Source organism: Xenopus tropicalis, chromosome 7 (genome assembly GCF_000004195.4).
Source record: "Xenopus tropicalis strain Nigerian chromosome 7, UCB_Xtro_10.0, whole genome shotgun sequence".
NCBI classification, from domain to species: Eukaryota; Metazoa; Chordata; class Amphibia; order Anura; family Pipidae; genus Xenopus; species Xenopus tropicalis.
This window is the reverse complement of record NC_030683.2, coordinates 43408586-43423465: the sequence shown is the minus strand read 5'-3', so window position 1 is coordinate 43423465 and position 14880 is coordinate 43408586. Positions and strand designations below refer to the sequence as shown.

General features: G+C 37.2%; 1 protein-coding gene across 3 annotated transcripts in view; it reads right to left on the bottom strand.

The window, feature by feature from the left end:
- Positions 1-14880, bottom strand: part of psd (pleckstrin and Sec7 domain containing) — a 320624-nt gene that overhangs the window by 237459 nt on the left and 68285 nt on the right. For 2 of the 3 annotated variants that reach the window (XM_031906335.1, XM_031906336.1), the window contains 3 exons: positions 6306-6506; positions 2923-3003; positions 559-671 (listed from right to left, as the gene is read on the bottom strand). In XM_031906335.1, coding sequence (XP_031762195.1) covers positions 559-671; positions 2923-3003; positions 6306-6506 — 395 coding nt within the window. The remainder of the gene's footprint in view (positions 1-558; positions 672-2922; positions 3004-6305; positions 6507-14880) is intronic. The other variant, XM_031906337.1, reaches the window with a different exon arrangement.

Sequence of the window (14880 nt, the reverse complement as noted above, 5' to 3'; positions counted from 1 at the left end):
AAGAATAGAATAAGCAGGAGCATAGAGGAAAGGGGCCATTTTGCTTTAACAGCTCCCACCCTCCCTCCCTTATTTGAGGAGAAAAAGGGGTGGTAACAAGGAAGATGTGAAGTAGAGGACCATAGTCACAGCCAAGGATTCCATAGCTAAAGGAGATTCAGGCGTAAGGTTAGTCCTGTGGCTAGGGATTACAGCCATAGGTCGGTGGTAAATGGGGATGTGGGGGTTAGAGAAAGGGAGCTTCTAACCTCAGGGAACTGACTGCGGTGGGGGCAGGTACAGCTTCCACAAAGCAGCCTTCGGTGGCTTTTTGCTATTATGTTATCATGAGATTAAGTTATGTTATTTAATGACATTGATATGTTATTGTTAAAAAGGTTGTTGTGTGAGAGGACTAAAAAGGTAAAAGCCTAAGAGTGAAGGGTTGTTTAAGAGGGCCACAAAATTTACGCTGTTCTTGTCATGTGGAAGCATGCATAACCTTAATAACTATCAACATAGTACTTATAATAACAGGCATACACCAAACATAGTAATTATGGCACAGTGGTTTCTCACCTTCTGAAGTGATGCTGTTGCTATTACATTGATGATATCGCTGAGAGAAATGAGCTAATATCCTCTCCCTTTCCTGTGTCTCTCCCATAAGAGCCAACTCTTTGAGAAACATCCTACAGTAGGAAAACATAAGTATGCTAAGCTAATGCAATAAAGTTTAATACCACAAAGCATTCAGGAAGAAAACACGGGCATTCATATTAAAATGTAGTACAATTTTGCTGTATCTTGACATCCTGATACAGTTTATACATGAGTGTATAGATAGATAGATATTTATTTTGTGTGTGTTGTACTATGATTTATTGACCAGAGTTCCCCAATAATTTATTTTTAACTTAGGTAAAATACCTAATTTTTCAACATTAGTTCAATGAATAGAGCATAGTGCGGAACATCAATTTTGCTTATTGCTTTAATCAATGTGCTTTTCTTACAAGGCAAAATCAGAACTAATCAGCAATTCTCTAAGAATCCCTCAAGGTACTGCTGAAAGCCTCACATGAAAGTCTTCTTTGTGTACTGCACATGTGCCCTACAAAATTGTAGCAGTGGTGCCTAGGGGTAGGCAGAAGCACATGCCTAGGGTATAACAGTGGGGGGCACTAAGCATGTAACTCTTCTGTTGCCCTAGCCTGGGCCCTTGTTGCCCCACCACTTCATCATTGTGGAGGTGAGGTATAAGGTAGCTGGCCTTGTTGCCTATGGAACCTGACCAGTTAGGCCCCGCATCAGTCTGGGAGGAAAAAGAAGATGTTGAACTGAAAGCGGTACCCTAGGCTGCTCCATTCTTTAAAGAGGAGGGGTACTGGCCCAGAGTAACAGGTAACAAACAAGAATCACTGGGTGTTGCCTAACAACTTGTCACTCCCAGAGATTTTAATTTTCCTTCTCCTTTTAAGAGTGAAAAATGAAACCTCTGCCAAAATTTCTTTCACCTCTTTAAGTTACTTCTTTAACCTTCTTAATAGCATGTTGATTTTTCAGATGTCTTTTAAAGCAGTATTACTAGTAACTAGAACTAAAATGAACAAGAAATGTATTGATTCTCCCTAAACTATAATTTATTATTTTTAAATTAAGTTGTAATTTTGATTTGATATTATGACATTTGTACACATTAAAGGTTTATTATACATATTTATTAACATTCAAAGTTGTGGTTTTAACACGATATGGGTTTTTGTGGTAAAAATGCAAATGTGAATTTGAGTTTCTAGATTTTAACTAAACTTTTGTGTATATTGTAGATATCAGAATGTTAGATTTATGCTATAAACTATTATTTAACACCCCGTATTATAATAATCTGTATTACTGTATGATTCAAATAAAGCTGTCTGGTTAATATCCTGAGGTTCAAGTCAGGCCCAGGGGGAACTTTGGGGCCAGGTTCAATTAGAGCAAGTATTTATTCATATCCAAGAATAAATCATGGGCAGGAATCATATATCCCTAGTGAAGGATCATACAGGCACACATGCATCTGAATCCAGCATTTCTGCTATATATTACCCCTCAACACAGTGGTTCACAAACTGTTGCCAGCAGCCCCTAGGGTGCTGTGAATCTTCCTAAACACTACATAGGGTGAGAAGTCTGTTTTCCATTTTCTCTTCATTTCTTAAGGCCTAACTGCAAAATCTAGCCCCTTAGTGCTCATTCAATAAGAACCGATCAGTGACATCAGTGGCTTGCTGTGCTCTGCAACTCCAGTGCTGGAATAAAAATTTGTATTTGTAAAAAGATTGTAGCACTGGCAGGTTCAAGGTAGTCCTGTGCTTACTGTCTACTACAGACACCTCTGGGCACTCACCCAAGGTTCACATACCCCATGTGAGGTTCAAGGGAACATTACCAGGGGTAGAAAACTCCTTGATAACTTTCCAAGTCATATTTCAGTTCTTCAAAACTGTAAATTCAAGTCTATTAGTTAAGAGATACCAACTGCTGTAGAGTCCCTGAATACGATTAATGGAAGCTGATTGTGCTCCTAGATATATATAATAGCCTAGCTTGAAGGTCAGTTACAATGAGATTTTGGGGAGACTATGTATTTGCTGTCCTAGAAACTAGTCTTGAAACTAATAACAGACACACCAATATTTTTCTACATCTGTACTCATTTTGTGCGTTAAGAGAGGCCAATGAATAAGGCTAAACAATGATTGGTCCTTCAAAGGGCCAAAGTCAGACTTTAACTGAGGTTGAACTGAAAACATTTGACAAGCATTGCCATAAGGAGATCAATGTAATCTCTCAAATACTCAGACTGGTATTTTACATTTATAAACATCATTTTGTTTTTTAGCGTTAGTGTTATTCCATTAGATTGAGTAAAAAGCAGTACTTCAAAAAACTCACCTGAGGGCTTGGTCAAGAGACATCCCTGTGAAGACAAAAAACTTGAGGTACTCCTCTGCAACCATCTTACTGAACTCATTGCTGCAAGGAACAAGCAAACTAATTAATTACAGTCATACTTACAATATCATGAGCAGAAGGCGGACATAACAATTTTACATTTTACTAAGTGATTAGCCCATAGAAATACAAAAGAAAATGTACAAGAATGAATGAATTAACTAGAAATTTGGATGGCCAAGGAAAGTGGGGCAAGAAAAAAATCACTTGAAAATATTTATATTGTACATGCATGTAATAGATTATCCGCAAAAAATCAAAAACCACTGTTCACCTGAATTGTAGCTGCTTATTTATACTCCTGTATTAGGTCACAAAAGGCTTTTCCACAATCGAAAAGTGGGAAAAGTACCTTCCTACAATAAATTTGTAATAAGTGCTCTGGCAGCAACCCAATACTTTCCCTCCTATGTCGTGATCTGTACTGGATTGTGATGTAACTCTAACTAGGTCATTGCGGAACCTTAGAGTGACCAGATAGAAAGTAGCAGGTGGGCCGATTTATTCTTGGCTGGGCCTAAATAGAAGCAATTTAATCCTTCTAGCACTTTGCAAATTAGAGAATATGCAAATAGTGGACAGTGCAGGGTGAAGAATGGCTTCTGAGTGGAGAAACCTCATGCATTTTATATGAATCTCTCAGCTTTCAACAGAATCAGGATTTTTCTTATTGCTTTGAATATGTTTCTATAATTCATTGTGCTCAATATATGGCTCTATATCAGTAAAGCAGTCTGGCTATCAGAAAAGGATTTTCTTGAAAAGGTTTAGGTTGATGCTTTTAACTCTGGGTTGAAACCACATTAGTGGACACCTCACCTTGCACCATGTTTGTGTGCTCCAGGTAAGCACAGGGTGAGAGCAAGGGGAGCAGCAAGTCTGTTGTCGTAGACAAAAGCTGGAGTTCAACAAAAATTTGAAGGCTATTGTCTAATGCTATTGTATTTAGTTTTTAATGTATGTAGTGTATGGGTTTGTAAGAGCTGGAATAATATAAAAGTTCCCTAAACCATGATATTCCAAAATATGTGTAATATATATTATCCCCATAAAGTCAGCAGTCCTGTGTATAAGGGTTTTGTGGTCAAAATTGAGTTATACATAACATATTAGATAAGGGACCAATTCTTGCATGAATAATTCATTTCATATCACATATGTCTGGTGATGTGATATGAAATAAATTATTCATTTGATTTATAAATAGGAGTGCTAGTTCTTCATCTAAGATATATATAATATATACTGGAACAAAGACAGCACTCCTAGGATTTAAAGAATTGTAAACAAAATGTAAATGCAAAAATAAAAAGGTTTATCAATATAATATATATTTGTGCGTTTTCTTAATCTGATGCTACTTAAGGTATAATGTTTGGCAAGTTCATCAAGCGCCCCATGGTCTGTTAATTGTTTTCAGCTATTATTTACCAAAAAACGGTTATATTTAAAATCTGAATCTCAAATTACATAGCTCACTGTTTTTTCTTATTGTCATAGCTTTGGGGGTTTGTTGTCACGGCCAGATAATCCACAAATCCACATTTGGTGAGTTTAGCCACAGGGGAGCCTTGTAGACCATTGTTATGACCTCCCTTGCGACAGGAGACTCCTGAAAAGGTTGATAAAGCTGTGGCCAACAACTCTCCCAAACAGGATGCCTAGTGGCTGATTTACTAACCCACGAATTCGAATCCGAATTGGAAAAATTCTGATTGGAAAACGAACATTTTGCGATTTTCGTATTTTTTGTGATTTTTTCGGTGCCTTTACGACTTTTCGGAAATTATCGCGACTTTTTCGTTACCAATACGATTTGCGCGAAAACGCGAAAACTTGCGCGAAAAGTTACGCTTTTTTCGTAGCGTTAAAACTTAAAAGGTGCGACGTTTTGCGCAAGTTTTAACGCTACGAAAAAATCGCAACTTTCGGAATGGCTACGAAAAACTCACGTTTTTCCGCAAAAATCGTATTGGTAACGAAAAAGTCGCGATAATTTTCCGAAAAAAATCGCAAAATACCGATCATTACGAAAAAAACGCAATCGGACGCATTCGGCCCGTTCGTGAGTAAGTAAATGGGCCCCCTAGTGTCTTATTTACAGCAATAATCTCATTACGGCCACAATTTGTCTCCAACCTTCAGTTTGGCCCTCCTGGCAGCCAAGGTTTTTAACAAATTTAATTGAACATTTCTATAAATGTTTGTAACACCATGAAGAGCAAAGGTTCACACCTTACATAGTGGTGGAGATGTGGAATTTTTTGTTATGTGGTCAATTAATTTGAAGCGCTTATGCAGTAAAGAATAATGGTGCCTTCTGCAGATGTTTATTTTTTAATATTGATTTTATGAAAGTGGATATGATTACTCCACCAAAAGGGTGTTATTTTTCATTTTTTACATAAAATTTGAAAATTTAAAAAGGCTTCTTTGATTTAGGGATTCCATCAGTATGGAAAATATTATTATCAAAACTTGTAATATCCCTGTTTTTAAAAATGTATGTACTTGCAAAAACTGAATTAATAAAACCTAATGAGGGAAATACACACAGGTCTTTTCCTCTTTAGTGTGTTTGCAACAAATTTGGCAGTTCCATTATTCATTAAATAAAGGGGAGCATGGGCAAAAATGAAAAGTTAATATAAATGTAATTTATTGGATAATAGAAACATTCTATAAATAATTAACTTTCTCTGCTGTTTTTAAAAAATCAAGTTATTCTTCACTATCAGCAATCTGTCTCTATACATGGAACTTGTGTTGTTGTCAGTTACTTTGAAACATACATTGTCTAGGCAATGGTTTTTAACCTGTTAATCAAAATATGACTTTTGCATGAAGAGAGACAGATTGCTGAGAAGGGGTCAGAAATGATTAACCTAATTGATTTATTTATTTGATTACAATAGAAAGATCCTTAATTCTATAAGTTTAATCTTGTAGAATTAAGTGATAGTTCCCCTTTAACTAGACTAGAAGTTCCCTATATTTTTGTATTGTACCAAACCCACTACTTTAACACTAAACAATGAGGGATTCTTGCAGAAGCTGCACAAAGCTCACAGAGGATGACCATCCAAATTCATATGATCGTGTGCATCCATATTGCAGAGCAGAGTGTGTCAATGGCATGAAGAGTGCTTACACATATTGAGAGGATTATAATTGGAAACATACATGGCTACATGCATCACCACAGATGTAAATATGAAGTGGTAACAGACAAGTTGTTGAAGATGAAATCCACCAAAGGTCCACCACATCACAGATACTGGATAAGAGGTCTTTGGTATATATATAGTTCTTACAATACCCACACGTACTTCTTCCCCAGGTGCCTCGCCACATCAGCTTTCTTGAACCCATCAAGATTGTAAAGTCTCTTTGCCAGACGTTTTGCAGCTTCTTGGTCCGCCTTGTGGCCATTAGACAGGGTATCTGTGCTTCCTAGAGCTAATCGCTCTGTGCTATCCATCTCAGAGTCAAATTCAGAGGCCAAATTGCCAAGGGGAGGTTCACTATAAAACAAACAAAGAGGTAATCACAAAAAGATGTTGATAAAAAATAGGTTCTAGCTATTAACAAACCAAATGAACAGAAGTTATTTATATACTCCAACCGGTTCTTTTAAAAAAATATAAATCAGTTACACTGGGGAGGTAATGTAAGAAAAGTCACAAACCCTTTTATATTGAAGGCTCTTGTCGGCAGGGCCCTCCTCCAAATGTATCTTAACGCAATGGAATTGCACCAATGTGTACCTGCTAGTGAAAAATTATGCTTTTTGTATGTATGTGTCTCGTTTTTATAGTCTCTTGTACTGTAAAGTGCTGAAGGACACAATGGCACTAAATAAATAAAGCTTGCTTAAGCTCTAGTGACCCACAACAACCAAATAGTAGGTAGCATTTACTGGTAAAATTGGATATTATAGTAAAAGATTGGAAAGGAAAAGGAAAGGTAAGAACAAAGTAAGCTTTATCAAAAAAGGTCTATGTAAATACAGCCATAAGCACTCACAGAAAAGCAGTCCTCAATCAAAAGAAACCCAGGAATTCTTGTCTCCCTTTTTGTAAACATGTTGTTTGGGTATCAGACTTCCTCTCTCAGAAAAATCCTTCATTCCTGGAGCCAGAGTCTGTGCAGTTCTCTCCTCCCCCCCTCCCACAAGAATGCTAAGAACACCCTCTCTTAGGAATGTGTAATCTGAGCAATAATGGCTAGCGCTATATGGCAGGAACATCTATGAACACCAAGCTAAAATGGCAGCTGCAATCTTAAGCGAACAGAGAAAGCTTCTAGGGAACTTTCCTCAATACCAAATATATTGTTCTAGGTGGCACTAACGTGGCAAATCTATTGGCAGTAGAATACCAAAATAACTTTCCTTCTCCTTTAATGTTATTTGTCACATTCTGGATCAAACTCTATGTAAAGAAATAGTAGTGGTTATAGAAAGAATATATTTATCAAACTAAAAAGGGAAGTTTGGGAACAAACAAAATTTCCCCACTGAAAGTCAACAAGTGACATCTGATTGGCAGTTGGTGGCTCCACCCAATTTTTCTAACCTGGAACTGCAGTTTCCAGTGACTCGGCAGAGTTTAGGGTCCCTAGGATTAATAGTTAAAGAATGGCAGCAGTTTAAATTTAAACCAATAAAAGTCAAAAGGTAAATTGTGATTGGTGGTTGGTGGGTGTACCCACTGTCACCCAGTGACAAACAGTAGGCACCCTGGCATAAATAGTGTGAGAATGACTGCATTTTAAATGTAAACCAATTGGCTGTTAGTGGCCCAACCCAGTGACCAACTTTGTGGGAAAGTTTGGTTCAGGCATAAAAATTGTGGAACTGACAGTTTTTTACACTTCACCATTGAAAGTAAATTAGGGAAATGTGATTGGCTGTTTGTGGCTCGCCCACCTTTTCTAACGTTGAACGGCAAATACCCAGTGACTAACTTTGGAAAGTTTAACAACCGTGGAATACTTAAATAATGGCGTCAGTTTAAATATAAACCAAAGAAATTTAATGGGTGGAAATGGATTGACTGTCGATGGCTCCACCCACTTTTTTCTAACACTGAATACGTGCAAAGTTTGGGAACCATGGCATAAGAGAAAGGCAGCATTTTAAATTTAAACCAAAAAAAATTCAATAGGTGAAGTCTGATTGGCTGTTGGTGGCTCCACCCACTTTTTCTAACTCTAAACCGCAGTTATCTGGTTACTAGATCTGCAAAGTTTGGGGACCTTAGTATTAATATTTAAAGAATGGCAGCAGTTTAAATTTAAACCTGTACTGCAGAACCCCGACTGGACAAACAAAATGCAAAATCCAAAAGAGGTAAAAGTTCCTCTCTATTAATACAGTGAGCAAATAGAGCAGAAACCAGGAGCTGATGACAAATATTCATCCACATGTGGAATATGTGCTGTGTTATGTGTGTAAGTGTGTAATTACCTATCTATGTGTTTGTGTGCTGTTTAAGCACCTTTAGACACATTACTTTCAGCCGTTTAACAGAGGACAATATCACCGGTGGAAACAAACCTACATTTTAGCGTGGGCGAATTTCTTTAACGATAACTCTTAATGCATGAAAATCAATCATATCAAGTGAATGTTGACAACAGGTGGGAAGAGAACAAAGGAAATGGAAAACTGCATCTTGCAGACTCTCATTACTCTGTACTTTAGAATTTTCCAACATTTAAGATGCATTGTTTGGGCAAATGAAAAGCTGTATATATCTGGGTAATCTGGGCAATTATTTGCTGGGGTTATTATAAGACAGCATTGCAAAACTGACCTAATAAATAGGGACTGTACTGAAAACTGTCATTCTGAAATGTATATTTTTATACTTATTGTAATTAATACAGGTAGAGGATCTTTCATACAGAAACCCATTTTCCAGAAAACACCAGGCCCACCCTTTGAGTTGTTCTTCACGGCGACAGCAGTGAGGCTGTGGTATGCCCTTCAGAGTGATGTTGATATATGTGCACTGGGGTTTGTTTGGAAGGGTTGAACTTTATGAACTTTGGTATTTTTTTCACCCAATTTAACTATGTAAATGATTTAAAAAAGACCTAAGATATGGCAATCCAAATTACGTAAAGATCCCTTATCCAGATACCCCCAGGTCCCAAGTATTCTGGGTAGTGATGAGCAAATCCATAGCTCTCAACTGTGATTTTCGCGGGACAGTCCCTCTTTTGACAGCTCAACCCACAGTCCCGGATTCTTACTGAAAAGTCCCTCATTTCCCTTTGATCTCCTGCACTGAATGCTAAAAAAAGACACAAATTTAATTTAAAAGTAGCTTTTGGCAGAGAGCACAGAAAGTTAACAAGCCACACCTGCACTGAGATACAATTGTAACTAATAAGCTAAACAGGTCTCTTGGGGGAACTAAGACTTGCAGCTTAAAGGGCAATTTCACTGCAACACTGTGATAAAACATCAAACCCACACAAATGTGTTCAAACTAAACTAAATAACCTGCCAAATGTTGTCAAATGGGAGTGGTATTTAGGGGGTGTGGTCACAAAAACGGATGTGGTCCCAAATTTTCCCCACGCTACGTGCCATTTCTATTTGTCAAATGGATGTTTTTTTCACTCCTACAGTGTGACTTTTTAGATGACAATTTTTTTTACATGCAACAATAATTTTTTCACGGAACTTTTTTTGCATAAGGTATCCCATGCCTCTATGGGTGAAGACACAGAGCTACTAGAAGCAGCTACTTGTCACAGTTACAAAAATAGACAATGCTGATCATTTACTGATAACTGTGTCTATGTGTGTTTTAGCAGAGGCAATTCTCAGTATTGTCTATGGCAGGGTATTTCTGGCATTTAAAAGCCATGACAAGTAGCTGCTACTAAGTAGATCCGTGTGTCTTCGGCCTACTTATTTCTGTTTTCACTTGCTTGTTTTTCATTCAGATAAAAGAGCACCAAATTAGGGATTTATAGATCTGGATCTTGAAATTATAATGGCCAGATTCCCCAAAAGTATGTTTTTTATTTTTTGCTGACTTACTGTCATTTAATTGTTTTAATAAATATCTACAATATGATTAGTTTATGGCAGAAATATAACCTTGAATTCTGCTATTTGTTTAACTGATTGGAATACTACTACTATTATAATAATGCTTACAATAACTCTACAGAGTAAATCAACCTACTAGATTGTGATCTCCAAAAATGTCATAATGACAAAGTACAATTCATTTAAATTTACATTTCAACTTTAGTCTAGACTCAAAATCCAATATAAAGGTCAAAAACATTACATAATAATGTACTTTATCCAGTCTCAAGTGCTGTGTGCTAGGGACAGACGGGTTCTTTGGCCCCAAATCTGAAGGTCCTGCTGTGCAAATAGTTCTGGAGCTGTAAATCATATTGGCATTGCTGCTATGTATTGCTTTTAGGGCCAAGAATCTTACGATCCAGTGAGCCTGTGGTGCCAAGGATGCATCAACATGCCACCCCTTAACCAATGGAGTTTTCAAACCTTCCTGATTGACATCTGGCTATTTTTACATGGGCCAAGTAAGTTTCCTACTCGATCAATAAGGAGTCAGCTGATTAATCAGCCCATGTGTGGCCACCTTAAGATCCAAGTGTTTTCCTAATAAATTCTACTGCAAGTTAGTAAAAAAGCAATGTTCTAATTAATTTCTATGAGTAACTACGATAAACTAATCACTTTAGCAAAAAATTCACGAAATGAAAAATGTGAAATGGCTACTGCATGATTTTTCTGACGCGTGCACCTTTTTTTGATACGACCGCGACTTTGACACAACCGCAACTTATTTGACACAACCATGACTTTTTTTACGTGACCGCAACTTTTTCCTCACTCTGCAAATTTTTGTCACTATGAAATTTTGCAGCAGCATTGTGAAAAAATATTCCAACAGAGAAATTCCGAATTTCACAGCAAATCATGCCTTCGCTCAAAAATATGAGTAACCCCACTGGGGCCATTTAGCAACTACATGTGTGCTTGTAATTGGGATATAAAATAGATATAAAGCCCATGTAAATGGACTTTTCTAGGAGCCTTAAGGAATTTCTTCCCAGAATCCTGTTATGACATTTGCATACGTATGAGGCGGTCTCCTCAATCCCTTTAGCTTGTTCGTGTATCCCCACTCCTGGCTCTACCTAAGCTGATCAGAAAACCCTGCGCTACGCTGATGAGCCCCAAAAAGGGCGAAACCGGTCTGTAGTTGGGAATCTGATCAACTATTATCCTGGCTTCTGCTTTAAACCCAGTGGGTGAGCTTTAGCCTATAGGATAAACCCATGTAAATGGAACAAAGCCCATGTAAATGGACTTTTCTAGGAGCCTTAAGGAATTTCTTCCCAGAATCCTGTTATGACATTTGCATACGTATGAGGCGGTCTCCTCAATCCCTTTAGCTTGTTGATATAAAATAGGAATCTGTAGAGCTACAGTAAAGTCTCAATAATATTTTGCACTTTTATTTTAGAGGAACACAGGATAAAGCACAGCCCATTGTTTTTTATTGGACCAAGCTCATTCAGGCACATGCAAGCATCAAACACATGTGTAATGCCTCAAGTTGTGGCAGTTCTCAGAAGAACGCAGGGCAAAACATCTGTGTAAAAGATCTGTGTTTTAAAAGAAAGCATGTTTACAAACCCTGATCTTGTTAAGTAATTGAAATAAATTTACATTGGTCCATTAATTTTCTGGCAAGATGCCGGCATGAGTCCATTGGCAGAAGCTCACCAGCCTTTAGCTGCAAATTCCAGTTTTTGTTTTTTTTTTTTAGTTTGGAAACTGGAGTACTGCCAAGGGAAATGTTTTTTTTTCTTTTTTTTCAAAACAGATCAGTAAATAATGCTGCTCCAGCAGAGTTCTGCACTGAAATATGTTTTTTAAAAGAGTACAATTTTTTTTATATTTAATTTTGAAATCTGACATAGGACTAGCCGTTTCCTTTGCTTTCTCAGGTGCCCTCAGTCATGTGACTGTGCCCTGATTAACGTAAGGGGCATTAGTAGTAGCACCCAAAAATACATTAAATACAGTGAGAGACAAAGGATAGTGGCACCCAAAATACATTAAATACAGTGAGAGACAAAGGATAGTGGCACCCAAAATACATTAAATACAGAGAGAAGCAGTGGGAACTTTAGCCCAAAATACATTAAATGCAATGAAAGACAATGATCAGTGACAAAAATGCAGGTTTCCTGTTTGCTATTACTTGTATCTGAAAGCAGTTCTAATGTGTAGCACTGGCTCCTTCTAAAAGCTCAGACTCAGACACAATGCACTGAGATGGCGCCTACACACCAATATTACAGCTAAGAAAAAATATTTTTGCTGGTTCAAGAATAAAAATGTAAATTGCAGAATATTTGCAAAGTAAACAGTGTAATTTAGAAGTACAAAGTACACCATATGAATCATAACAGAATGCTTTTAACTCTTATAGTGTTGCTTACTGTAACATCTAGTTATTTATATTATTACATATATAATTGTATATATATATATATATATATATATAGTTTTTTTTTTAAGTATTTTTTTATTGATTTTAACTGATGAAAGGTGGAAGGAAGAGAGAGGAGGGGAGAAGGAGGGGAGAGCAGGAAAGTCTTCATTCAGTGGTGGTTGCAGGGGATTCGAGCCATGGGGTCCAAATACCTTCGAACTTGCTTGTGCAGCCTCTGGCTAAGTAGGTAAGCTTATACAGCTGAAGTTGGGAGTTGACCAGGGTGATTTTTAAGATTTTTTAGATTTTTAATTATTTTGCAATGCGATTTGCATTGTTAGTGACCGTTTTGCCTAGATGTTAGTAAGGAGCTCTGCTTTCTGACGCTTACAACAAATGAAGACCATTATTTGACTATTTAAAGCAGATGCTGATGAACTGGCAAATCTATTGGCTTTAAAAAAAAAATGTCAGTTTCTGTACACTTTACTAGATGTTGAGGATGCCAAACAGATAAAATGCATCAGGTGGGACACAGCTTCCAATGGCTACCCAAGTCTCACCTCTGAATAAACAGGGATTTTAGTTTAGTCAATTTACTAAGCATAGATTGGTGGAATATATGTGAACTGTACATTAAAATAACAAGGATGTGCCAAATAAGCAGAAATACTATACTATATTCTGTAAATTAGTGTCGCCTTTGGTGCTTGAGTCTTTTTATATGACATGTTCCTGAATCCAGGAAAGTGTTGTTAAATCATAAAATAGTTCAAACTGCGGGGAATGCTTCTGGATTCAGCATTTTGATCTATAATAAATCAGCCCTTTACTCTTTTTCCCCCATGTGCCCCCATTTTGTCATTGCAGTACTAGATCTCATTCAGTAATGCACATATTGCTAAAGCTAGTGCTGGAGGGGACTATGTATAATAAGCTATAGGGAATATGCAGAAAACTAACTAAATGGAACATCCAGAGTTCCTTTCATAATCAATACTGTTTTAGCACTTTTTCGTTATTACAATATTATTTTTAATATGTGGCATTTCCTTACTCTAATCTTTTTTAATTGGATAGAGGAAAAACAAATCCTTTAAAAAGAAGTAAAATTAAATAAGTTGTATATGTCAGGTGGTGGGGGGGGGGGGGGGTCAAATTTTCTTTTGTAAGGCTACCAATATGTTTGCCACCCCAATCCATCCTTCTTTCTACTTCTTGGTACACATGTATGCAGCTTCGCAGATCCTGGCACTTAGTTGTAGGGCACAGCAGATGGCTAGTGATGAGCAACTCTTTCCCACTTATTTTTGTAGAAAAAAACTGCGAAAAAATCCATGAAACATAGAAAAATTTGCAAAAAGCAAGTACCGCGTGGCTTTTTTAACGCAGGCAAGGGCTGAATTTCAGGATATTACACATTTGCTGGCAGCTAAATTGCCCTGGCCTTGGCAGGTGTTTAACCAGCCAGGCCGGTAACACAATAGATGGCATATATCTATATATCTATAACAGAGAGCTTATATCTATATGCAGTATTTGTATATAGCAACTGGTAGTCTCTTGGGTAAGCCAAGCTTCACTTAATTTAACCTCACTTAATTGGCAGATGTTAATTACAAAGCTGTGCTTCGCACCTACCAATCATATGGGAAAAGCACTCAGCTGCTGGAACCCACAATCTGCCCAATTCCCCACCCCTTACATTCTTGCCTGTCCCCTTACTTCTTCAACCTGCTTCTGCAATGTAATTGCCCCACCCCTCAACATCATTGCCCCACCCCCTCAACATCATTGTCCCATCCCCTTGATACTTGACATTGCCATCTGATTTTATAAACTGGGGAAGGTAGTAAATCCTACATATCAATATCCTACGTATCAATTATTCATATTATGCCTTGCATGTAATATCAGTTTGAGGGAAAAAATATGGAGGGGGCAGATAACCCTTGAGCTTAAACAGCCTTAATATGCACCCTTATTTTCTCAGCACAACCAAATATAGCCTATAACTAAGATGCACCAATCAGTTCTTAGAAAGGAAGGGATGCATTAACAATTGCTCCTTTAATTGAAAAAAATAAATGGGAGACCATTGTTTTTCTTCTTTATGAAGAATATTTATGCAGTATAGAATTTTGACCTTTCCTGCTAATTACAAACCACAGATAACAATTCTGGGCATTTATGTTGCCATGGTACCCGTAGCCTTAGCTGAAAAAAAAAAACAGCTGTTAAATGACCTCAATGTAAAATCTGTCAAGACCTATAATCTCATTTTCGTATAAATGTGAATAAAGAAAAGATGAGGAATACAACATACAAATATAAAAAGAAATAGTCCATTGTTCACTACATATCACACCAAACAGTACATACTGTATGTAAA